The 27,611-nt window shown below is 33.5% G+C and overlaps 1 protein-coding gene across 1 annotated transcript in view; it reads right to left on the bottom strand.

The window, feature by feature from the left end:
* Positions 1-27,611, bottom strand: part of LOC150110372 (dnaJ homolog subfamily C member 9) — an 86,874-nt gene that overhangs the window by 11,751 nt on the left and 47,512 nt on the right. The window contains exons 3-4 of the mRNA XM_090393338.1: positions 25,297-25,413; positions 10,441-10,652 (exon numbers count right to left, since the gene is read on the bottom strand). Coding sequence (XP_090249464.1) covers positions 10,441-10,652; positions 25,297-25,413 — 329 coding nt within the window. The remainder of the gene's footprint in view (positions 1-10,440; positions 10,653-25,296; positions 25,414-27,611) is intronic.

Below are 27,611 nucleotides of genomic sequence, written 5' to 3'. Positions count from 1 at the left end.
GCTCCATTTCTTTGCCATTCAGGCTTCTTATATTGATAGTACCAATCTTTAACTCTGGTGATGTTGAGTTAGGGTGTGTTTTCAGATTTGTACCAGTAGCTGACTTTTTGCTGTTTGCCCTGGTTCCCTGGCGAAATCAACAAAGGCCTTGTTCAATCGGGCGACGACCCAGCCTGCACAAAATTTTGTCATATTGTACCATCATTTTGTATTTTGGTTTATGCTAATAAGAATACAATTTGGTCAGCTAAATCCCAAATTGCTAGCCCATCCTCATTCATTCAGTATCCAGATAGATACCCAACAGGGTGCACCATAAGAAGGTGAGAATTTGACATTAGGTCAGAAGCCCTGGTCAGTTCCCCGCATTCCTTCAAAGGCTATGTTGAGGTCTCCTGTCAGTTATACAGCTTTGACCCTTAAGCACTCTGTTCCCACCCATGAAAGGTTATTATAAACCTACAGTAACATTAAAAAGGATTTTTTTTTTGCCATTTTTATCTGATACACACACACACACACACTTTTTTTGTTATTTTTTATTTATTTTTACAGTCTGGAAATCCTGCTCCGAGACTAAACATAGAACTTTTTCAAGCCACTTCAATGAGTGGGGCAGTGATCTCACACAGGTGATGAAATTCATCTCCCACCTAAAGACGATCACAATCATCCATGCCCATTGGGATTCGAACCCGTAACCTGTTGGTTGGAAAGCGGTATGCTAAGCACTTAGCGAACTAGGTCGACAAAGATGGGTTGAAAGACAGCTTCAGGGTTCATTTAATTATTAACACAATATGAGATTGTCCATTACAAAAGATAATTAATGATGGTATTGTTTTATCTATTGCTTGCATAAGCACTGTTTACAAGCCCTCAAGGATTAATGACCTATAAGTATCCCTAGATTTTACAATTCTAATTTTAATAGAATAAGGTGGTTATAATCTTATGCCAGTAAGCATATTTTTGTATTTAACTTGTGCTCTCCTGGCTAGTTTTTTTTTTGTCCAAATACAGATGGAAACTCCATAAACAGTAATACAGTTGAAGTATTCAAATTCCATCCAATTTAGTCCAGTAAAATAGGTTGATTCTCTTGTTAGGGGTTATAGGCAATTAAAATTATAAGAGTGAAATAAAATGCTGGATTTACAGTTCTAGAGATCATAACTGCTAAGCTGGAATTTGCAGCAAGCTAATTCAGTGGGCTAGGATGTTAAAATAGGCATCTCAAATTCTGGACATTTCAATGCAGGTATGCTCATTGAGAATATGAGAGTATTTTTGGTACTGAAATACTCTCATAAACTAAATTGAAAATAACCTCATACATATGTATTGGCTACTGTTTTTCCTTCATGGAAGAAAATAATTTTGCAGTTCTTGGATATCACTGAGCTAAGACTTTTTTTTATTGTCATAAGTAATTTATCCCCCAAAGTTATTCTGCACCAACATTGCAACTGAATAAATTTGTATATAACTTGGTGGATGTTTCAGCTCATATAAATGGAGTTAATGGAGAGATCAGCTGATTATATTATCTCCTGATAATATAATCAGCTGATCACGAGCACAGACATAACACTAAATTTAACATCACTTCTTTGGTGAAATATACCACATTCATCAGCACAAACAAACACATCCCACCTTCCTTCCTCCATCTATACTTACTCCATACCCAAAGAGAATAAACACAATACCTTTAGCTACTTTATAAATTTATTTGACTGCTTTCTTTGAACAAAATAGAAGTATTAAACAAAGGTTTAAATTTCACAATTCCTGATAAAAAAGCCCAAACTAAACTAGAAAATGATCCAAACAAACACAAACAATACATACAAACAAGATAAACAATATAATAAATAATAAAATAATTCCCATACCAAATTTGTTGTCATGACTTTCACATGCTATTAAAAAAAAAAAAATGACACTTGACAGTATTATCAGTAGCTGATAAAAGAAGTACAACAGTAATAATAAACAAAACAGATTATCTTAGACATCGTCAATGATTCTAATACTTACAAAATAATCACTGAAGACTCCAAATGTTATAAACGAAATCAAAAAATCTATACATCAACTCAGAGAAAAACACAAAAGATAAATACACTGCTAAAAAAAAAAAATCACTCCTCATACAAACTGTTCCCTCACTATTCTAGAGACAAGATATATAAACCACACTATGATACACTCCCCATAATTTTGTACAAGCATTCCGCAACAGCTCCCTTATCGAAATTCATAATAATGATTTTGCTACTAAAATAATTATTAAAATATTCAAAATTTATGATAAAAAAACTACTAATCAACTCTTCCACATATCTAGCAAACCACCATATCACCCAATAATATTCTTTCTTCTTTGGATGCTTCTTCTCTATATTCTCATGTCAAAATGCCAAAAACCCTTGATATCGTCCACACATCGCTTCTAAATGAACCAGAACCTACTAGAGCTTTACAAAATTATCTCTTACAAATACCTTTGCTCTAATAATACTAATAATTTCAACCAATTACTTTAAACATAATGATCACTTTTACAAATTTTCAGTATTCCCATGGGCCAGAACATTGGCTGTATACTTGCTGAAATTTTTCTTCCCCATATGGAAACATAATTTTCACCCTGCTTTCTATGCACTAGCATCTTTAACTACAATAAATACATGGACAATGTTCTGTGCATCGGAGATGAAAAAATGCCATTAGATTTGATCAATAAATCCACAAACATTGGAAATTATTTGCATTTCACCTCCTGTCGCCCTTATTGCATCAAAAAATCTGTCATATTAACACAATTCATTAATGTTTACAAATACTCATTCTGTTACAGCTTTAAACTAAGAAATTATCTGTCTGAAAGAGATCTTCAGCTCTTGAAGTATCCCAAACAATTAATAGACTACACTATTAACCAAGACTAAAATCACATCACTTCTTCTCAAAGCCATATATCAAAACTGCACAGTCTTAAAATTCCCATATATCTTTCCAAATATTCAAATTATAGAACTGACAAAAAAAGCATTCTACAACAGAAGAAACATTTTTACCAGTAAAGGACTTAGCATCCAGCTCAAAAAAAGGCTAGTGAAAACATGGAGCATTGCATTATATGGTTGTGAGGCCTGGACTCTAACAAAACAAGACATCAAAAAGTTGGAGGCATTTGAACTTTGGTGCTGGAGAAAAATGATGAAAATTAGTTGAACAGAAAGGAAAAGTAATGAAGTTCTAAATATAGTTCAGGAAGAGAAGTCATTAATGAAACACATCAATAAGAGAAGAAAAAGCCTAATTGGACACCGTTTGAGGCATGGGGGACTGATTACAGAAATAATGGCGGGGACTGTAGAAGGAAAGAGGCCACGAGGCAGACCAAGAATTTCATATATAAATAACATAATGATGCTAACTGGTGCTAGGAGTTATGAGGAGATCACAGGACAGAATGTTGTGATGTGCTGCTATAATTACCAATCTTCGGATTGATGCACCAAAGAAGAACTGACTTTGCCACTAAAAACAAACAAAATTTACTAAAACATAGACTGCAATAGCTCAAGACGACATGTTGCCACGACATAATGTTTACAAATTTAACTGCCAGTTAAGATGTAATACTTGTTATACTGGTTGTTCTACCATTTGTTCTATAACACCTCACTTAATTGAACATTGAGATTGTAATATTCCCATATCAGACTACGTCTTTCTACCACAAAGAAAAAACACAAACAAAAACATACCTGTTTGAAAAGTCCCACCACTACGATATCCTTAAATGCAATATAATCTAAGCATACCACTGAAATTGAGAAGGTCACCATTATCAGTGTAACTGCTAATCAAGAAGATGAAACTAAATTGCATTGCTCTGAATCTTCAGCAACAAAACAACCCTTACTGTTCTTCTCCACCTGGCAATTAAACAAAATAAATTACTCCCTTCTAACTTTTAAACCAGCCCAGCACCCCCAATACTCACAAATCAACTAAGCTCCTCTTACACAGTAATGAACACATTAATCTGAACACTCACATTTTAAAGAAAAATTTTAATTTTGCAAGAAAATAAGTACAAAAATTAAACTCCAACTTTATCTAATAATTTATGCTTCTCTGTTCCTAATAAGTTCATTAATTCACTTAGACTACCAACGTAGAACACATTTTTCGTATTTCTGCATCTCGAAACCATACTTTTATAATAGACTGTATTAAGCTATCCTTTGTATCACAATTCAATTTTCCAAGTCTCTTTTTCATATGGCCCACAAATTTTCTATTGGGTTAATGTCGGGAGAGTTACTTGGCCACTAAAGCAAATGGATGTTGTGATTTTTGAGGAACTCTTTCACTTTTTTTGAAGTGTGGCATGGAGTGAGATACTGTTGGAAGATGAGTTTGTCTTTCTGGATTTATGGGACCAATCTTTTCTCCAACATTTTTATGTATTCGTCACTTTTCATCATACCGTCAACAGGTACAAGCGATCCTGGACAGTCGTGTAAAACAACCCCAGAACATCTTTTTAGCTGGGTGTTTAGGAGTTTATTGAAGGTGGGTGGGAGAAGTTTTCTCAGCTGCTAATCTGCAGACATAGGGTATTTGCTCATCTTATACAAAGAAATGGCTCTATTCAGAAAATATGACCTTCTTCCACTTCTCAACAGTTCAATCTTTGAACACTTCTGCCCACCAATGCTTCATTTTCTGCACAGCTTTCGTCAACTGTTATTTCTTTTTTGGTCTGTGGGCAGTCCTCCCTGCTTCCAACAATCTTCGACAGACAGTCATGTCAGATACATTAATCTTATTAGCTGCCAAGTCTACAGCAGACAATCTTGGACTCATTTTGCTTTTCCTAACTAGTAAGAGTAGTTTTCCTTTATTGCCTACATTTTCCTTTTCTGTCAGGAGAAAATGTACTTACCTCCCTAAACCTCTTTAAAATTGCATTAATAGTATTCAAATGAACACTACATTCATTGGCAATTTGTATTTGAGTCATGGATGTATGCTGAGAAAGAGTACACAGAAAGAGTTCATTTTATAACTATAAAAAAAAAAAAAAAAAACCCACTAAGAATGATAACTTATTTTCCCTACACAACACTATTAATAAACATCATAGAGGCAGTTAAAACATGCAACACTCAACCAAAATAGTGAACTAAAACCGAGACCAGAACTGAAACAAAGACCAAAAACTTGATGAAAATTCAGCTTGTTCAGATTAATTTGTTCGCTACTGCATATTTCATTAAATCAGCAGCAAGCTCACAGTTTTCTATCTACATCTGATGGTGCTTTAAATGAAATAGCTTACCATGTATATAATAACAAGTTTTTTAATTCCTTTTTTATTTTTAGTTCTTTTTAAATTCATATTTGTCTAATTCAACTTTTTGGTATTGATTTTATTCATGCATGTTTTTTTAGCTATCATTGAACTTCCCCTCCAAAAGTTAGAAAGAGCTAAAATGGCCTTGCCTACTCACTACGGGGGGGGGGGGGAGCATTTGCTACTTTTGCATCCCCAAGAAACCAAATGTATGCATAACAGTGCAGATGTGATCATATTAAAGCATTAAGAGGGAATTATCTTCTGCTTGTTAGAGTGTTTCTGAATAATCAAGTGATTGTTTGAGATATTTGGGTCACTTTTATAACATGTTCTCTGAACTTCAATTCTATCCAACATTACTCATTAATCCACAGTATCATCAATTTCTTGCAGTACAGTTCCATCTATGCTATACACAGCCTGTAGTTTTTTCATCCTGAAATGAATAATGTTACATTTGGATGAAAAAAAACTACAGGTTGTGTATAGCATATCAACAGCAACCAACTAGATATTCCCTTTCGACCCATTCCCAGTATCACTGATGTACAAAGTGAATAGAAGTGGCCCAGTACAGAGCTCTGCTGCACAGTACTGGTCAAATGCCTTCTTTATAATTCCACAACTCTCTGATGTCTACCTTTCAACCATCCTTTTATCCATATCACCAGCATAATGTCCAATGCCATCAATTCCAACTAATGCAATAGGACGACTCCATGTAGTATATTGTCAAATGCTTTTGAAAAGTCCAGAAGTATCATGGTACAGCCTTAACAAACTCAGATGTCAATTTTCAGGAAACTGAGTAAAAAATACAAAATAATAATTATATATTACTAAGACAAGACCTCTCCCACCACCTTCACAAACTCATGCTATGAACCATCAAATACTATATTCCTATCCACTCATTTCACATTTTAGAATTCCATCCTTAACCAACTTTTTCCCATAACTTAACCACCACTCCTAAAATATTAATTGGTCTAAAATCTGAAACCTCATTCCCAGAACCTTCTTTGTGTAATTGTTTTTCCTTTTGCTCACCACACAGCAAAAGAAAACTTTGGGAGGTCCTTTGGTCTGCTTAGCTGATATTGTCTCATAACCTCATTTTGCTTTCCTCACCATTCTAGTCACCTTTTTTGCTTGTGCTGTTGCTCATGAGCCTGTTTATCATTATATACCCTCCATAACATTTTCTTTCTCTAAGCTCCTGCTTAATGATGCTACTCTCCATTTAACTCCTCCCATCTGATTTATCCTCCAAACTTTAGGTATGCAATCTGATATAGCACCCCAATACCCTTTGACCATTTTCCATAAACGTTACTGATATCCTTCTCTTGCAGTTTTTTTTAGGCCAAAGCACAGCATCAAGCTGCTTCCTGAGTTTGTCAAAAATCAAAAGCTTTGCAGCTCTATATATGCCAGCTCTTAAATGAAAATTTCACATGGTCAGCCAACTCCCAAGTTAAGACTATATGTTCATCCTCCCCAAATCAGAGGCAGAATGGATTGCTTTGGTAAAGGATAAATTCTGTGATTGCTATCACCAAATTCATTACTCTCAAACCCCTGATACCCTCCATCATACTATTTAAAGGAATTATTTCCCGACAGCTGCATAAATTATATTTTTATCCTTCCTTGTGCCCTTCACCCATCATCCTTCCAATCTATGTCCTATTGATATTGTTCATAATGATTACTCACTCTCTGCTCAATGAGCTAATTTGACAATGTATATCATTAATATCCTCTTTCCTACAGCATAAACTAACATTTGTCCCAACATTTGAAGGAGACAGTGCATTTGAGACCCCCTTTGACTTTATCTCACACCAAAGGGGTCTCAAATGCACCGTCTCCTTCAAATCTGCCTTCCTGTGATATCAGTAGCAAAACCTCTTCCTTATTCCTGTTCTGTCTCTCATCTCTGAAAATATGGCATCCCTTATATTCTAATCCTATGAGAGTATCTTTTGTTAGCTAAGTCTTGCAAATGCCTATATTTTTTTTTTGCCAATTCAAGTTAATCCATGCCAAAAAAAAAAACTCCTCACCTATATTTCTAGTACTTCTGGAATTGGTAGACATGCACTGCAATATCCTCTTGGGTACAGAGGCACCCTTGAATATTTTAATGGGTGTCTAATTCAGATTTAAGACATGGGAAATTGCAATTAATGCTAATCTTTTCTTAATTTCACACTCACTTGTTTCAATGGAACCTGCACATCTGCATTCTTCCTAATAATTTTAATTTTCCTGATTTTGTACATCCATTCATCTCTGAACAATACTTTTTTTTTCAGATGTCTAACTTCAAATCTACTGAAGTGCAATCCACCAGGCAACCAGTACTTTTGTTCATCAAATTCAATTCAAAAATATAATAACTTTATACAATTCTTCCCACACAGCCTATGCATTGATCTATTTGTAATCATAGTCCTTCTTAAATCACTCCCTATCACCTTGGCAAGAGACATACAAACTTCACTGTCTTCTTTTTCATTTCTGCAAGTAATGCTTTCATATCCTCTTCCATGCAATACTTCTCACTTTTAAATTATTCATTCCAGCCAAAATTACTAACACTTTTACTCTAGAATTTTGAAATCTGAGAGCATCACTAATATCTTTAATCTCTGCACAGAAACTATGATTTATTTCTGTACTCAATAAGCACAAGTATATCATAGAAATGTGATACAATATTGCCTCCTCGTTAGTCTCTCTTTTTTTTCAGATGTTAGTGTACACCTTACTTTTCTCTGCCATTACTTCTTTTCTTACATTTCTGTGCTGTATCATTTTTCAGAATTTTCACCAAATGATTTAAGTTGAGGAACTTTATTTTGGTCATGATACAGGGAACCAAGATAACAAGTGGGGTCCAAATTATTGTATGTCTTGTAACACTGATTTGACTCAATGGATTCACAGAAAAGGATGTTACGTCTTTTGTTGATGTGATGCGCTAATGATCTGAAAAGAACTTAAACATTTTATAGATTATCTAGATTTGCTATGAAAAGCAAAAATTTGATATACAATCATAGACTGCCATAAAAACAATGTCTCATTCTGTATATCTTCTGGCAAACTGCTGCACCTCAGCAGTTGCCAGATGATATACAGAATGGCAACTGCAGCACCTCAGCAATGCAAATGCAAGATGTTACGACATTTTCCTCTAGGTGGAGAGACTCCCATTAAAATTTTATTTATAGAAAACTATGGATGTATGAAAAAATTTATAAGGATTTTTCTTCCAAATGGTGTGGTACTAGCCAGTCTCACACAGAGGTCAAAGTTTTTATTTCTGAAAATTCAGGTTATTCAATGTGCAAAACAAACAAACCTGCCAAAACACATACAATTAACAGATAATTAACACACTGGCCTCATTAACCATAGCTATTTTCTTACTTATTGGGTTGGCAAATAAGTTCGTTTGGTTTTTCAGAGTGGAATGAAACACATTTTATTTAATGTATATAATACATACTAGTCAGTTATATATTGACCCTCTTTATCAATGACCTCTTCCCATCTGTCCACCAACTTCATTATGCCGCGTTCATAAAACTCCTGAGATTTACTGGCGAAAAATTGATCCATGTGTCTTTTGACAGCCTCCTCATTAGCGAAGGTTTTCCGGTTCAGAGAACTCTGCAACTATTGGAATAAGTGGTAATCGAAAGGTGCCAGGTCCGGTGAATATGGAAGATGTGGCAAAAATCCCAGCCAAGACATAACAATTTACTCCGGGTTGTTAACGATGTGTGGGGTCTGGCGTTGTCGTGGTGAAAGACAACTCCTTTCCGATTTGCCAATTCAGGACATTGTGCTAATTGCACGGGCCAGTTGCATTAACTGTGAGCAATAGACAGTTGAATCGATCGTTCTGCCTGACAGTAACAATTCATAGTGGACAACACTTTTATAATCCCACCACACAGAGAGCAAGATCTTCTTTGGGTGCAATCCCGCTTTCGACGTTGTTTGCGGCAGTTCGCTCTTGTCCCCCCCACCCATGATCTTTTATGTACCACGTTATTGTACACGACCCATTTTTCATCTCCCGTAATCATCCGCTTCACAAATGGGTCGTTTTCTTGGCGACATTGCAGCAAATCACAGATGGATAGAGCAGTCATATTAGCCTCAGTCAAATCATGGGGCATCCAAACATTGAGTTTTGAAACATATCCCAGCATGTGCAAATGGTTTTCAATGCTTGTATGGGATATGTTCAGTACTGCAGCAATCTCCGGCACTGTTTGTGATGGATTTTTGTCGACAATATCCTTCACAACACTCGAATCAACCTCGGCCAGGCGACCGGCGTGAGGTACATCACTGACGTCGAAATCTCCATAACGGAATTTGGCAAACCACTTTTGGCATACGCGTTCTGTTAAGGCAACATTCCCATATACGCTGCATATTTTTTTATGGTCCTCCGCAAGCTTGTTTGCTTTTTTGAAATAAAAAAGCAAAATATGCCAGTAACGTAAGTTATTTTCTTCCATAAGCGGCTTAAACTTGTATTAACACATAAACCCAATGAACTTATTTGCCAACTCAATATTATTGTAATATAGTAAAATATGTTGGTACTTGAATGTTGGTTATTTGCATTCAGTTTACTTCTTTTTTTTTTTTAGCTGACTTTTTATTTTTCTCTCTTTTTAATTTATATAATTGAATATTTAGCTAAATTCATGTGTGGGCAGTAAATGCTAAATGTGCTGGTCAAAAAGTTCCTTTTTTCATTTCATAGAAAGTTCTATTCTATTCCCTCAAACAGAATCCATCTGTTTTGATCATAGTTACAAAATCCTTATAATAAGGATCAAAAGAGTACAATAAAAAAACTACCACATTTTTATAACTGATTGAATAAATCAGACTGGATAAGTAATTTACAGTAATTAGTAAGGTCTGTGGCATGTGTGTGTGTGGAGGACCCGCCTCCCATATTCTCCTTGAAAGACTTAGATAAACTATTATTGGGGAAAAATTTATTTGGAAATACATACCCTTTTCTTTCTTGCTTTTTTACTTTTGGCTGTTTCTTTTGTAAATTTTTCATAGTATGTGAGTTCACCCTTTGCAATAAGATCACTGATAATTTCTGTTAGTCTATTTTCTTCATCTGCTTCATATGAGGTCATATGTTCGCTGATCAGGTTCATATCACCTTCAAATCGGTTGTAATATTCTTTTAGTTCTTCTATTTCTTCCTGTGATCCTGCATTAATAATACACATGTGTGTGTGTGTCTATATATATATATATATATATATATATATATATATATATATATATAGACACACACACACACACACACACACATAGATAGATACACACACACAACATATGTATGAATCTTAACATTTCTCTTTTAATCATTAAGTATCTCTATGAGTCAACTCCAAAAACTATCTGATTAAAAAACCTTTTTTGAGTTACTGTTACAGTAATTAAAACATAACTAGATATTGAGGAAGGGGGGAAAAGTTCTGATAAACACTTAGAACAAAAATGACTGTTTTATATAACAAGGGAAAGACTTTTTTCTCAGAGGATTGCAAATGATGCATCAGTATCATTTGTAGAATCAATATGTAGAATAATGTGCAAGTTACATGGTTCTATCTCACTTCCTTCAGCGTGATTATCACAACTTTTCAGTGCACCCTCATAAATATTTATTTTAATATTTAATTTCAAGCATGTTAAAAGTATATAATTAAGATTTATCCTATATGCATATGATGCATAGGCATTGGCAATATTTTGTACAATAACTAATAATCTCCCAGAAAAATTTCTGTGATCAAATGATAAACTATTTCAAATCTATCCTAGTGATATGATCTTTTGGCAAAGCATAAAGGCAATGGAATATGTAATAAATGACTGAAATTATGCCCAATACTGGATACAGGGACAAGTAAACCTCCAGAGATTTATTTTAATATTTAATTTCAAGCATGTTAAAAGTATATCATTAAGCTTGCTTATGATTTATCTTATATGCATATGCATCGATAGTAAACCTCCAGAGGTATTTTGTCATGTTTTACCATAGGAAAACATTGTGGTCATCATCAATGAATTAGTGCAGCTGCAGCACAATTAAAGTATTCATGATGAGTTTGGTTGGTTGGTTGGAATTTTGATGAAAGTAATTACAGCTAAGAGGTTAATTTATTAATTCTATTAAATGTGCATGCATGTTGACCAATTAGTTTTCCTGTTTTGGAGAATAAAAAATCCAAAGTTTCTGGGAGGGAAACTGACACTTCCACGTGAGATCTGTTAAGTCACCCATACTGAAAAGCCATTATAAAGGCTTTTTACATTCTAGATGATATTCAAACTTAGATATGTGCAACCAGAAGGTATCTTGCAAAAATGAGGATGGACTAGCAAGTTGGAAATAAGTTGATCAAATTTTACTGTATTTGCATTTAGCACAAACAAAAATGATGATGCAACGTGATGAAATGTGCTAGCTGGGACAGTGCCTAATTAAACTAGGTTTTCTCCTTGTTTTTTGTCAGGGAACTCGGAAAAGGCAGAGTAGATGGCATATAGAATATTTTGAGAAAAGAGCATGGCTAATAATAATAATGGCAAGTGCCTGCTAGATGTCTTTCCCCTCTCTTTAATTCTGAGAATTAAAGAGAGGCTCCACAAGGTAAGAAGCATCAATAAAAAAGAAGTGGAACTAACAGACAAATTAGACTACTATGTTAGCATAAATGGTTTTATCAAGATGAATAACACATGCAATACTACCAATTAATAATTACAGATGCTATTTGGGCAATATGATCAGCAAAAGAACAGAAGTCTCTACAATATTCAACATAAAATACAAAGATAAACTTCTTGACTAGTAGACAACTTCGAGCGGAGAGATGGTGATAAATTTCAAAATGAAAAATTAAACAATGAGACTTATGTATACCAATGGAACCACAGAAGAGTCTAATAGGGAAGAAGTAGAGGAATTTTTTGAGTCAGAGAGAGAGAGAGAAGTTAACATGAAGTAAATAGAAATTCTAGTTTCCTGATGGAGATCTAACAGTAGAGTAGATGGCACATAGAATATTTGAGAAAATTTAGAGAAAAGAGCATGGCTAATAATAATAATGGTAAGTGCCTGCTAGATGTCTGTTAGGACACAGAATAGTCATTATAAACATATATTCCAACATGAAAGTTGTGCATAAATCACATTGGGAGAATATAAAAGAAATTAGAAAATTCTTAGATTCAACACATGAGTGTATGTATAAAGGATTTTACAAATCCAAGACCTCCAGGGAGTCAAGGACTCATTGAAGGAGGCCACAGATCACTCACACGAGATGTCATGCCTTCTCTTAAACTCATTCACACTGGATGCACTCATCATTTCAACAGGCAAACTGTTCCAATCACTCACTGCTCTGTGGGAGAAAAATCTAGCTGTCACCCCTTTTTTAAACCACACAGACCTTTATCATTTACCCTTCTTTCTCCTGTTTACCAGGGTCTGTGTACATGCTGATATTCCATCTGGCTCTATTACTGAAATGACTGACTGATTTCATAGAGATTAAGTGATTACCATTTAGTACTAAACAGGATAAAGACAAATATCATAGGAAAAAATAACAATTCTAAAAAAAAGTCAAACAATTCCACAGATAAACTGTAAACTCAGATACAAATATTATTTGGGGAGGGAGAGTGAAAGAGCTAAACAAGAACCAAACATTACAGACATAAAAGGAAGATCTGTAGAAAAGGTTGATTGAGTGATTCAAGTCCTGGAGGCATGAGGTAGAGTTGCCTGCAGTGTGCAAGGAAAGAAAAATCAAACTTTATGGTAATCTCAAGAAATTAAGGAGACAAAATATACTTGACAAGAAATTATATTCTTGTCCTTTATCCAAGCAAACAAAGTTTGCACATGACGTATCTTTATAACTAGGCTACTTGTATATACAGTAGAGGCCTCTAACTTTACATCAATTGCTTTAGTACTCTTCAGTATATTGCTATGCATTATGGAAAGGGTCATTACCCAGACTGGTTTCAAATTTATTGTGGTCTCATTAGTGTGTGTGTACCAAACCTAGGAAGATAGTAAGGTTGGATTAATGCAGAAGTCCTATATTTTCTATATTTTAAGAATATTTTAACAAAAATACAATACACTTTTTGACTACTTGTATATGGAAAAAAAAATTTTTTTCTCTCCATATACTAGTATATTCCATATATATATATAAATTTTGCACTGTTATTGAGAGTCAAACTCTATACAAGAACACAAGTGTACTCTAGATGAGATCAGAAGTGATAATGTTCTCATAATTGTAAACAATAAATTACACAATAACCAAGGAATTAACTTTAATGAAAGTATAAATATTTCATACTGGAAATAATAGTACATCATCAGTGTGTAGAAAGAAGCAAATCAAAGAACAAGAATACAAGGTACATGCAACAATTGGTTTTTCCAATTAAAAATAGTTGCAGTGAGCTAAATTATCAATATTCATTTTAGAAATTATGGACTTTACAACCATGTTATAAATAACTCTTTTTAATTTCCCGATGTGTCGATCTTCATATTAAGATCATCATCTGGAGTATATACAAATATACAAGGACAAGCTGAGTTACATTACACACAGTAAGCTAAAGAAACAATGATTTGATCACCGGTTATTCTACTGGCATGACTCTAGTGGGGGAAAAAAAAAATTACACATTAATTATTTAGAAACTACATCAAAGCTAAATTCTATTTAAGAAAACATGAGAAAAACATTCTTTCTTATAGATAGTCTTCTTTCAGTAACAATGATGTCCTATTTTTCACATTACAATTGTTATGGGCATGATCTGATCATGCCCTGAACACTTTACATAGAATTGACTGGAAAAGCACCAATTGTTTACATTACACCGAAACATGATATGAACACAAATTTAAGGAAGCCTGTGAGATTCTTATCAACCACCCCAATCTGAACAATAATGATGGTCTAAAAATCCCAAGCATATGGAAGGCACATATTCTACTCACGGAACCTTTCTCTCTAAGAGTTATCTGTAAACAGGACTGGAGGTATTCCAGAATCCTAAATCAAAAATTACAATTGTAATGTTAAAAATAGGACATCATTGTTACTGAAAGAAGACTATCTATAAGAATGTTTTTCTCATGTTTTCTTAAATAGAATTTAGCTTTGATGTAGTTTCTAAATAATTAATGTGTAATTTTTTTTTTTTTCACTAGAGGTCATGCTAGTAGAATAACCGGTGATCAAATCATTATTTCTTTAGCTTACTGTGTGTAATGTAACTTAGCTTGTCCTTGTATATTTATATACACTCCAGATGATGATCTTAATATGAAGCTCAAAATGCCGGGAAATTAAAAAGTTATTTAAAATACGACTGTAAAGTCCATAATTTCTAAAATGAATGCTGATCACCATGCAACACTAAAAGAAGGGATAAATATTAATAAGTACTTGTTACAGTTTCTCTGTAATGCTGTATTTTTCAGTTTGTCTATGTGAAGGAATGCCTAACATAAGATCAACTACAATGATGGTAGCATATATATTTCTAATGTTCACAGTTCTTTCTGTTTGCTCATAGCAGGCACAAGACACTTTACACTATCCAAAGAGCAGTGTGGCCCTAGCAGAATGTATAACAGTTGCTAATTCTTTAGACTCTGTTCACTTTATAGGAGTTTGTAATCATTGACTAAATTTTGTAGTAAGAGCTGTATCATGGGAACAAATATCCTGGCAACATGCATTAATGTTTTAAGGATACTGTATTATTATGCTGGATGATAGCATACATGGGTCTGAAAAGTTCTCAGCCTCAACCTAGATGGTAATACTATCGGCAAAATTTTATTTATTTTTCTAAATTGTACATCTATCATAAGCATCCGTGTGAAATTGCAAGTCATTTCTATCAAGTAGTATTTTTTTTTTACAGCTGTCTGAAGCAAAAGTGTTGTCTGTATCCCTTGAAATCGATAAAATTGAGTATCCTGTGGTTATAAAATTCTTTATAAAAGAAGGTTTAACGCCAAAAGAAATTCATTCATTCAAAGGGTGCCTAAGGGTCAAAGCTGTATAACTGAGAGGAGACCTCCACATCACCTTTAAAGGAATGTAGAAAACCGACCAGGGCTTCTGACCTAATGTCCAATCCTCACCTTCTCGTGGTGCACCGTTAGGTATCTACCTGGATACTGAACGAAGGAGAATGGGCTGGCAATTTGGGATTTAGCCGACCAAACTGTATTCTTATTGGTTTAAATCAAAATATAATACGATGGTACAACATGACAGAATTTCATGCCAGCTGGGGCATTACCCGGTTAAACAAGGTCCTCGTTGTTTTCACCAAGGAACCAGGGTGAACAGCGAAAAGTCAGCTACTGGAACAACATAATAGAGGTGACTAAAACAAAAAAGACAAAAGCTGGTGAGATTTTTCTGGGCAATAAATACAAAATGTTATACTCAGGCAATGACGATCAGGAAAAAGAGGGTGTAGCTATAGTATTGAACACAAAATACAGGGCTAATCTTCTTGAATGGCAAGCAATATCAAGCAGAGTGATGTGGCAAATATCAGAATGCAGAATTGGACAATGAGATTTATTTGTGCCTATGTTCCCACAGAAGGTATTACTATAGAAGAGGAATTTTTTGAAGCTTTAGAAAAAGCAATTGACACAATGAAAAAGGAAAAGTTGGTTGGGGATCTAAATAGAAGAGAAGGAAATGATTGTCAGACAAACAAAAATATTTTGGGAAAATTTGGAGAAAAGAGCAAAGCTAATAATAATGGAAAATACCTGTTGAATTTCTGCTCAGGACATGGACTGGTTATTATTAACACAATGTTCCAACATAAAAATGTGCACAAATTTACTTGGAGAGAAGAGACAAGGACTAAGAAAAGTCTCATTGACTGTTATTGTGGATAATGATGTTTTCTCTTTGGTGCAGGACACTAGAGTGTACAGAGGATTCGAAATTGGAAGTGATCACCATTTAGTGTTGAGCAGGATAAAATTGAATGTCATGTTGAAAAGAAGAACATGTAAGAAAATTTCAAAGCAAATAAAAGTTGAGCAGCTCTCAGATGTAAACTGTAGACTAAAATACACAAACATTATTCAAGAAAAAATGAAAGAGTTTGGGAACAGGAACCAAACCTTGGAGAGTCAGCAGAAAATCCTGAAGAAAACATTGACTGATTCAGACAGAGAGGCATGTGGTGAGGTTGTCTGCAAGGATAGAAAAATCAGAACAAAAATCAGAAAAATCTGTAGGCTGTTGAAAAGCTCAGAAATCTAGAAAAGAGTACTGTAAAAGGAATTAGAGGTGATAAAGATGACTTGAAAACTGAAGAAAAAGATATCCTTGATGTATGTAGTAATTACTTCAAAAAATTTCTAAATGAAAAGTGTTGACAGCATAGTAGTAAAAAACACTCAAAAGACATGCAATCAGGAATACATATCCATATAGAAGTAGAAAAAGCCATTAAAAAAAACCCTGAAATGTGGAAAGGCAGTGGGAGTAGATGATATATTCGACCAGAAATGCTCAAGTATGAAGGTATAAAAGTCTTACAGTGGTTGCACTGCATAGTAGTGCAATCACTACTTATGCAGTGCAATAGTAGTAGAGCTCTCATAGTACCATATATAAGAAGGGAAATAGAACTGCATGTCAGAATTACAAAAGGTATTTCCCTACTAAGTGTTCCTGGTAAGATTTATCCAAGTATACTTGAGAAGGATTATAGAAGGGAAGCTTGGTGAAGAACAAGCTGGATTCAGGCCAAATAGAGGCTGTCAGGATCGAATTTTCACTTTATGACAAATAGTTGAGAAATCATGGGAATATAACCAAGATCTGTATTTAAGTTTTGTAGATCTTGAAAAGGCATATGACAGGGTGCCAAGAGAGAAACTGTTCAAAGTGTTACAGTTATATGGTGTCAGTGGAGCATTATATCAAGCAATACTTAGTCTGCATTGTGAATGGAGAACCTATAGAACAAATAAAACATTTCAGCTACTTAGGCATGATTTTTAGTGAAGATGGAAAATTAAATATGGAAATAGATAACAGAATCAACAGCTGGTATGGTAGGAAGTCAACTGAATAAATTTATATGGAATAAGAGAGAAATTAGTCAAAACACTAAATTAGTCATATACAAGACAGTGTTCAAACCAATTTTAACTTATAGATCTGAGAGCTGGGTTAGAAATAAAACACTTGACCAAAGACTAGAGACCACAGACATGAGTCTTGAGAAAGATTAGAGAAGCATCACTGGCAATAGCATATTAAAAATGAGGATATTAGGAAAGAACTTAATATTGTTAGCATCCAGGAATGTATTAGCAGAGCTAATCTCATTGTGGTATGGTCACTTAAACAGAACGGGAGAGGAAAGATTAGCAAAACTAGTGTTCTTTGCCAGGTTGGCAGGGAAAAACTCAGAGGAAGATCAAGATATAGGTGGACTGATACAGTAAAAAGTGCCTTAGAAGATAGAAATATAAGATCAGGCAATGTTGGAGTCTTGACAGGTAACAGATTGATTTGGAGGAAAATTATAGATAGGAAGTTAGTAATGATGTAATTTTTCATGCAGTACTATCATATTCTGTACATCCCTCGAGGGTACATATCAGGAATTTGATGGTGATGATGATAAATAATATTAAATCTATTTTTTATGTTTACATAAAATGAGAATCTCTGAAACTTTTGGAGAAGAGAGACAATCGCTCTGATTCAGGTTAGGCCAATGTAAAAGAGCTTTGCAACTTTCTTTGAAAAAGGAATTCATATTTAAAACTGCTTCTATGGAGAAGACGAACTTCATCTTATACGATACTGTGTTTTAGCGTTAATACTATGCTATAGCAGATCAGACTTTTGAGGTTTAACATATTCAATGTAATATTGATGTTCATTAATTATCTTTCCACAAACGGCCTGTCTGCCCAAAGTATGTCAAATTACATTCACAAGAGATCTGGTAAACACCAACTAATGATAGAGGTGACAGTTTGTCTTTTGTAGATGAGAAATTTTGTTTATAGGAAAATATATGGGCATCAGCTGAACTTATTCGCAGAATTTTTTCAAAATTCTGCCAATAGGTTCAGATATCAGAAATATAAGGGAGTGGAACCCTATGGTCTGTTGAAGTGTCCTTAATTGTTGGAACAAAGGAGTCAATTATCTGCTGGATTTGATGAAGTTTGTAACCAGTGGTGAGCTGTAAGAGGTTTGCCTGAACCCTGCGTTAAATTTTTCTCAAATTTGCAAGCCCCTTGTTCTTCTTGTGTACTTTTTTATTAAAAAAATAAAATAAAATTTTTGAAATATATTAAGTGAAAAATTCATATGGTAATCTAACAAAGTGATTTTATTAAATAAAATATTATAGTTACTGTTACTACCATTTTACAAATAAGAATTCACTTTTGGTAATTGCATATAAATAAATAGGACTATAAAATAATGCCCCTTGATTGGTACCAGTGATTATCACGTGCAGTATAAAAACAAAAGAGAAATATAACGTATTTCAACATTATTGTGTTTAGATAATATTTATTTATTATTTATAGATTATTTGTCATAAAAACTTCTATCATACCAAAAGAAATTTATTTTGTTTATAAAACATGCGGACTATTTCATATGTATGATTATAAAAGATTTTATTCTTATTATATTTTGATAGTTAAAAAATGTTTTTCTTGTGTAAGATAAATTAATGCAGATGATTGTGCAGTGGTGAATTCTCCATGCTTGCTGGGCAAGCTCATTAATTGAGAAAGAAGTACTATTTATTTGTTAATAAATGCATGCATTTATAAGCATTCCATTTAAACTTTTATTTTTGTACACAGAAGATGTCTTAAGCTTGTGTGGCAATAATTGAGCTGTTGCGATGCTTGCAGGTCCTCGCAGCGGCACTGTGATTTCATGCACATGCATAGCCATTTCATGCATCTCACTCTGTTGCTTAAACCACAGGCCATATGCAGTCAATGTAGCTCTGCCAGTGAGCTTCAGCAGCCTTTATAAGTGTGCATGTTACTTGGGAAAATTAAGTTACAACCAACTTTTTATGACGATGTTATTGACCAGTTCATAAAGAAGAACCATAGGGTAGATTTTTTTTTTTTAACTAGTAAAATTTATTTGTAAGCTTCCTATAATAGTACAGAATGTTGAACAATCATATGTATTAACCTGGATTAACCTGGAATAACCTGGATTAGCTGTTGCCTAAGGGCAACAGCTAATCCAGGTTATGATATGCATAAAGTTACAAAAATTTATGTAATTCATTTTCATTATGTTCAAAAACAAACCAGACTGAAAGTATACAATACATTAGCCCTACCAGTCTTAATGTATGGAAGCGAAATCTGAACAATAAAACAAAAAGACAAACAAAGATTAACAACAGCAGAAATGAAGTTTATGAGAAAAACTGCAAAGTATACCCTATTTGATCACAAAAGAAATGAAGAAATTATGAAAGAATTAAACCAAGAACCAGTAATAGAAAAAATTAAAAAAATATAAACATAAATGGATGTAACATGTTCAAAGAATGAAAACAGAAAGATTACTAAAACAAGCCTTAAAGTACAAGCCATTAGGAAAAAGAAAACCAGGGCATCCTCTTAAACGATGACTTCTAAGGCTGGAACAGGCCATGCTAGCCTAAATCCTTGATATGCATGATGATGATTATGTAAATTCATATAATATACATATTATTATAATATATTTACATAATAAAATCGCAGGAGACATGCTAATATGTACAGAGAAAGTTGCATAACAATTAGGAACAAAATAAAGCAGTTAAATAGCATTAAAATTTTTTATGATGTTTGAATACAAATATGCTAAAAAGCAATAATTTATACAATTATTCTGAACAGAGATTCCTCATTTCTGTGGGAAAATAAATACTCTTTGATTAGAGTTTTGTATTTGTTTGGGTTAGTTTCATTTCTTATTGTTAAAGGTAGTGTGTTCAATACTTTTGGTGCTAAGTAAGTATAATGTTTGTGTATTGCTTCTTTATTTGCTTTTGGAACTATATATTTTAGGCCCTTATGTCTACTAAGGAAAGCATCTTGTTTGATATTTACGTATTTGTTGTCATTTTTTATGAATAATAGTACCCTACAGACGTATAAATATCTAAGGGATAATATGTTTAGTATGGTGTATTTATTACACAATGCAGTATCCTTATATTTGTTTCTAGTTAAGATTTTAAATACTTTATGCTGAGTCCAGACTAAAGGTTTCAGCATAGTGCGATAGATTCCTCCCCAACTTAATATACCATATTGTAAGGCGCTTTGAATCCAGGCAGAATATAATATTTTTAGCATATTTAAATTTAAGAATCTGTTTAGGTAGTAAAGTCTGTTTAACATAATCCCTACTTTATTTAGAACATCGGTAATATGCGGTTTCCAGCTTAAACTACTATCAATTTTTAATCCCAAGTAAGTTATTACACTGACTTTTTCTATTTTCTAGCAGTTGCAATTTGAATTTGTCCTGCAATTCCAATCATGAAAATTAATTGTGCAGTGAAGTTCATTTTGCCAGTTGTATTTCGCAAGTTAAAATTTATGTATTTAGTTTTTGAGACATTCAGACTGAGTTTGTTTGACTAGAACCAATTTGTTACTTTCAAAAGATCAGCATTCACGATGGTTTTCATTTGTTTGGCTGTGTCTGTATGGAAAATTAGTACTGTATCATCTGCAAAAGTATTTATTTTACTGTTTAGTTTAAGATTGCAGAGGCCATTGATATAAATATTAAATAAAATTGGTCCCAAGACTTGTGGTATACCCGCAGTCTACTGTTTTGGAGCTGCTATAGCTGTTGCTTATTTTTACAATTTGTGATCTGGCATTTAAGTAATTGTTGAACCAGTTTAGGGCAGTACCTCGTATTCCTGTGAGTTCTAATTTTTTTAATTAAAATTTAATGTGATACAGAGTCAAAAGCTTTGGGTATATCTAGAAATAGTAAATTTGAATTCAAGTAGCTAAATTTCTAAATATAGAATATCATTTGTAAAATAAATGTTGTATTTGTATGATTAAATGTACATAAATTTCTAAATATACAATTTTAAATGGTCAGTACAGGTAACCCTCATATTATGCAGTACTTATACAACGTGGTTTCAATATAACGCAGTCTACAAATTGTAGTAACCTTGTTCAACACGGCACTTATACAACGCGGTTTTGACAAAAACAGTCTAGAAATTGTAGTAACCCTTTATCTTTTCATATATTTTTCACCGTGCGACTTATCTTCGTTAAATTTGTGTCTGCCCATATCGCGCAGGTAGTTATAAGCAGTGAATTTATATTAGGGGGAAACACCCTTTAGCACACATGCATGTCAATTGTATACTGTATAAAGTGTTTATTGTTGAAATTTTGTTTTCTGCCAGGAAAGTGCATTAAAAATCATAAGCGTGTTATCTCAAGCTGAGCACTTTATTTTCTGGTGAGTTACATACATAATTAATATGTAATGCTTTTCTATGTAAAAAAATTATTTTTATAGTAATGGCCGCAAATTGCATTGAAAGGGGAAAAAATTAATATTGAAAAGAAAATTCGTCTCGAAGAAAAAAATTAAAATCATGGATTAGTTGAAAAATGGAGAAAAACCAGTTGTTGTAAGGACTCTGAATTTAAATGAATCAACAATTCAAACAATCAAACACAATGAACATAAAATCCGAAAAAGTGTTTATTGCTGGGTCAACGGTAAGTGCAAAGCTCGTTGCTCGTATATGCAATTTTCTAAGAGAAAAATGAAGAAATCTCTAATGATTTGGAAAGAAGATGCACTCAAAAGAAAATTACTTTGGATGGAAATCTTATTAAACAAAAAACTCTCAACGTTTCTAAACATTTATAATGCAGACCAGCTGTTCAATGCTGACGAATCCGGGTTATGTTGGAAAAAAATGCCAAAACGCACCTATATTTTGAAAAATGAAAGATCAGCGCCTGGATTCAAAGTTTACGAAGACAGAATTACTGTACTGTTTTGTAGTAATGCATCAGGTGATTACATGACAAAACTAATGTTTATTAACCGATCCTCAAATCCATGTGCTATGAAAGATTAAAATATGCACTAATTTTTATTTTTCCTAAAACATTTATGCATTAAGTGCAATGAAGCTTAATTACAATTTGTAATTTTTATAATTTTATACTATGTATTTGTGTCATAGTTTATATGTTTTATTAACTTACATGAACTAAATAAAAATATATTTTTGTTGGATATGTCATTGTTGTTTATATAATTATTTTTATATATAACCCTACTTTTTGTATGTGATCTGAGTCTCGCATAATGTGATTTATATAACACGCATTTCTATGGAACCTAACATCCACATTATACGAGGGTTACCTATAATTCATTATTCCATGTTTAGATCATGAAAGATTTGTTTAAAAATGATAGCCTTTACAAGTTGATTGTCCCCTCATACTTTTTGACTGGCATTTGTACACAAGCTGTATTAATAAACGTTTTTGTGTGAAATACGGCTTTTTTTTGCTCGACGATGCGAGCCCCTTTGTTAAAATTTCCATATCTCACCACTGTTTGTAACTATTTAATTCCATTAAAGTTTTGATAAGGAGAAGTTCTTGTTGTAAGCTTGAGGGAGAGGAGTATACATTATGAGCTCTACAAATTAAAGACGTGATAACACTCATTTTTTTGAGAAGTGGGATGAGGAGTCTTTTGGTTAATGTATCTGCCAGTAAAGGTAGGTGTTCAGTAAACACTGGGTGACAAAAGTACTAGAGGCTGTGTGAGGTAAACTACTATAATTTTCTTTTTCCATGGACAACTGAATGCATGGATAAAGGCTAGTGATCTATTGTAGGAAAGTGGCAAGTTCATTTACAGAAGGAGGTCAAACAACAAAAATATCATTGGGATAATGAAACCAAAGAGAGGGTTAGAGATGAATGGATGAGAAAAGGTATCTTCCAAATGTTTTTTCCTCATTTATATGGTCTCCCAAAAATTCATAAAGAAGGTTGTCCAGTAAGATACATTGTGAATTGTATTGACTCTCCTACCTATAGAATTGTTAGATTTCTTTCATGTTTAACTGTCCATACTGGACAATCCAAATCATTCATCTAAAATTCACACCTTTTCACAAAAAAAAGTTACCTAGTTACCTTAAATTTTGCAGACTCACATCTTCTGTATACCACTTTTCGATATCTCAGTTAGCCATCCTCTTATCCATGACAATAGTTTGTAATCCAAACCCATATTCTCTAATTTATGCAACAGTCTTCCATGTTGTATTCTTTTGACAGAATACAGCATGGAATGGAAGACTGTTGCATGCTGTCTTCCATGCTGTATTCTGTCAAAAGCCTTAGCAAAATCCAAAAGTATCACAGTGTATCCATTCCACTTGTCTAGTTCAATGGTAACATTATTATAGAATGTGAGCAAGTTGCTAAAACAAATATTCCTTCCACATTATATAAGAAAATGGATATTAGGTCCAGCATTATTTCAAAGACGAATGTAGAAACTTTTAGTCTCTTTATTTTCGTATTCCTTCCACATCTTTTTCTTATGATTCTCTATCTTGATAAGATTGCACATCTATTAATTCCAACCTTATTTTTTTTCTTGAAACTATAGTGAAGCATTTAGATATTGCCTTCTTTAAATATCTTTAAATAAAATAAAAAAAATCTATATATACAGCAAGATATTGAATAGGATGGTTTTGAACAGTGTGTGTTTCAAAATAGTATGGTTTATAATCTTTAACAATTAAAATTTTTTTTTTTAACAGTCTTTCTGTACTGTATTATGTTAATGACATTCCAACTCTACTAAAACAGTACAGAAGTGATTTAACACTACTGCAATAACAGCTGTATCGATTCACTCTTTAGTATTCAGATTTAGCGTAGCGGCAGAGTCATGATTGCTCTACATTTTTTTTTTTTTTTTTTACATACAAGTATCCTTTGATATGCAATTATAAGCACCTACAAAAGACTTCCCATGAAATGAGTTTTTGACTTTTATCAAAAATAGACAATGCTTCAGATTTTCTTATAAAGTTTGGCAAGTGTTGCAAAATGCTATTCAATGTTACAGACATATGCATGCAGAGAAAATGAAGAAAGATTCTGTACAAACTACACTGTTTAAATACTATATTTCAAAACGAAAACTCAAGTTCAATTATCAACAATAAAAATCTTTGCTTTTTCTTCATTTTATTTTAATCCTTTACACACACACACACACACACACCAGTCCACAGTTTAGCATACTACTTCTTATTTTTTTAATTATTTATTTTTTATTTTTTTCCTCTTTAACAGACATCTGGCATTAACAGATAATTATTTCTCTTATTAACCTATTAGACTAAGGGAAATAAACTAGTTCCTGCTAGTCTGATTGGCAGAATGGAGTGCATCTCTGCTCATCAACAGATTGTGAGTCTCAATCCCAACATGGGAAGTCTTTAGGTGGCAAGTAACTTTTATAAGACCACATCATGCATATTAGAGGCCTAAAGAAGTGGATTGAAAAAAGTACTGTGTTTATTGCAGGGAACTGAATTATCTAACTACAACCCACCCGAGCATTAAAAATATGATAGGCTTACACCATTTTGTGAATGGGATTCACATGAAAAATAAAATGCATTTTTGAAACTTCCCTTACCTTTATATTTCTGCATGAACTGTTCAATTTGTTTAAGTGTAACTTTTGGAAACAATACTCTCCAATATTCTACCCAATCTTTTTCTTGGGGTATATCGTTTTCCTCATCAACTACTTCTACAAAAGCAACAAGACAACATAAAGAAAAAAAGGTAACTATAAAAATTTTTGAGTGGAAAAAATTATATACAATAAACGATATTCTTAAAGCAAGCAAAATATATTTTGTGAGGTTCTGAAAAATTTTAAATAATACATGAATAACTAAATCACCTATGCAAGTGAATGTGTGTATGTATATATGCATGTACGTGTGCGCAGGCAGATGCAGAGAATTACACAATTGAACCAGAATCTTCTTACAAGTCAGTAGTGGCAGCTCGTGGCTCGAAATCGTGAGGGTGCTGCAACTTTCACTTGAAAAACTTGAAATATACATACGCACTGTAAGTACAGTGTATTACGTGTTTGAATAAAATATTTAATGACTGTAAATCTGTGTGAAAATAAAATCTATTCCTTTAATTGTAATTAAAGAAATGGATTTACAATTTTTGGATATTACAATTAAATCCTTTAATTGTAATGTCCAAATATTTAAAGAGATGGAGTAAACACGATAAGCACCATGAACACTCTACTATTGGTGCAAACTGCATATAAACAACAGTGGAACTGCATGACAGACAGTGCTGCATTACGCTAATAGCTCGCATCTCGCTATGACATGCATATGCTTGTGCGAGTAGCAATATGACACTGTGGTAAACACAGTGCTGCTAGCATTCTTTACCTCTTAAGTGCTATAAGATGGATTTTCATTATTTTTTATACAAAATAAGAGAATTGTATAGGATTGTTGATGATAAAATTAAATATTACAAGCATTATAAATGAATAAATATATTTATAAATATCAAGAAAAATTGGGGGTGCTGCATTTCCGCAGTGCCTATGCATGAGCCACTCCTGCAAGTCAGTGTCCTCTGTGTCAATGCCAGAATTTGTTATATTGTCCTTGCAATTCTGACAATATGTTCTCTAAATTTTAGATTTTTATCCACCATCACCCTAAGATCTCTTATTTCCTCCACCTCCAACAACATATCCCAACTCAGACTAAATTCTATATCCAAATTCATCATCATCAAATTCCTGACATGTATCCTCAAGGGGTGTACAGGATATGATAGTACTACATGAAAAATTTACATCATTAATAACTTCCTGTCTACAATTTGCCTCCAAATCAGTCTGTTACTTGTCAAGACTCCAACATTATCAGATCTTATATTTCTATTGTCTAAGGCAATTTGTACCGTCTCAATCCACCTACATATCTTTGTCTTCCTCTGGGTCGTTTTCCTGCCAACCTGGCAGAGAACACTTGCTTTGCTAATCTTTCCTCGCCAATTCTGTTTAAGTGACCATACCACCTGAGATTAGCTCTGCTAACGCATTCCTGGATGCTGACAATGTCTAGTTCTTTCCTAATATCCTCGTTTTTAATATGATATTGCCATTGATGCCATCTGTTCACGCCTCTAATCTTTCTGAGGACTCTCATATCTGCGGTCTCTAGTCTTTGGTCAAGTGTTTTACTTCTGACCCAGCTCTCAGATCCATAAGTTAAAACTGATTTGAACACTGTCTTGTATACAGTTAATTTAGTGTTCTGACTAATTTCTCTCTTATTCCATATGAATTTATTGAATTGACTTCCTACTATAACAGCTTTGTTGATTCTGTTGTCTATTTCCATATTTAATTTATATCTTCACTAAAAATCGTGCCTAAGTAGCTGAAATGTTTTATTTGTTCCAAAGGTTCTCCATTCACAACACAGTTGATATTTTCAACGATTCTACTTATTTTCATTGTCTTTGTCTTTTTGTTGCTGACCTTCATACCATAATCTATTACAACAGTTATTTAATTTAGTAAGGGAATCTTGCAAACTTGTAGCAGATTTATTTAGAACTATAACATCCCTTTTTTTGGGGCGGGGGGGGTTGAGCCCTCATTAGGTATATACATTAAATGACTGTAAATCTGTGTGTTCAACGGGGCCAGTTTACCTGTTCTGAGGGACGAAAAACCTGAGTTTTTAGGTGAAAAAAAAAACCTCTACCTCTGTATGAGACTGGTTAACTCACCTTTAGTCAAAGAAGACCAGAAAAAGGTTCCTCATCATAGATGGGAATCAAACCCAGTTTTTTCGCCCAAAGGGCTTCGTCTATACCAAGTAAGCTACAGTAGCTCTGGTTGAGTGCCTAAGACAATATTGGTAAGTGAGAGAGAGAGAGAGGTTAAAA

This window comes from Typopeltis vanoorti, chromosome 1 (genome assembly GCF_054136105.1).
Source record: "Typopeltis vanoorti isolate ZY-2024b chromosome 1, IOZ_Tvanoo_1.0, whole genome shotgun sequence".
Taxonomy (NCBI): domain Eukaryota; kingdom Metazoa; phylum Arthropoda; class Arachnida; order Uropygi; family Thelyphonidae; genus Typopeltis; species Typopeltis vanoorti.
The sequence above is the reverse complement of the archived record's forward strand: the minus strand, read 5'-3'. Positions and strand labels throughout refer to the sequence as shown.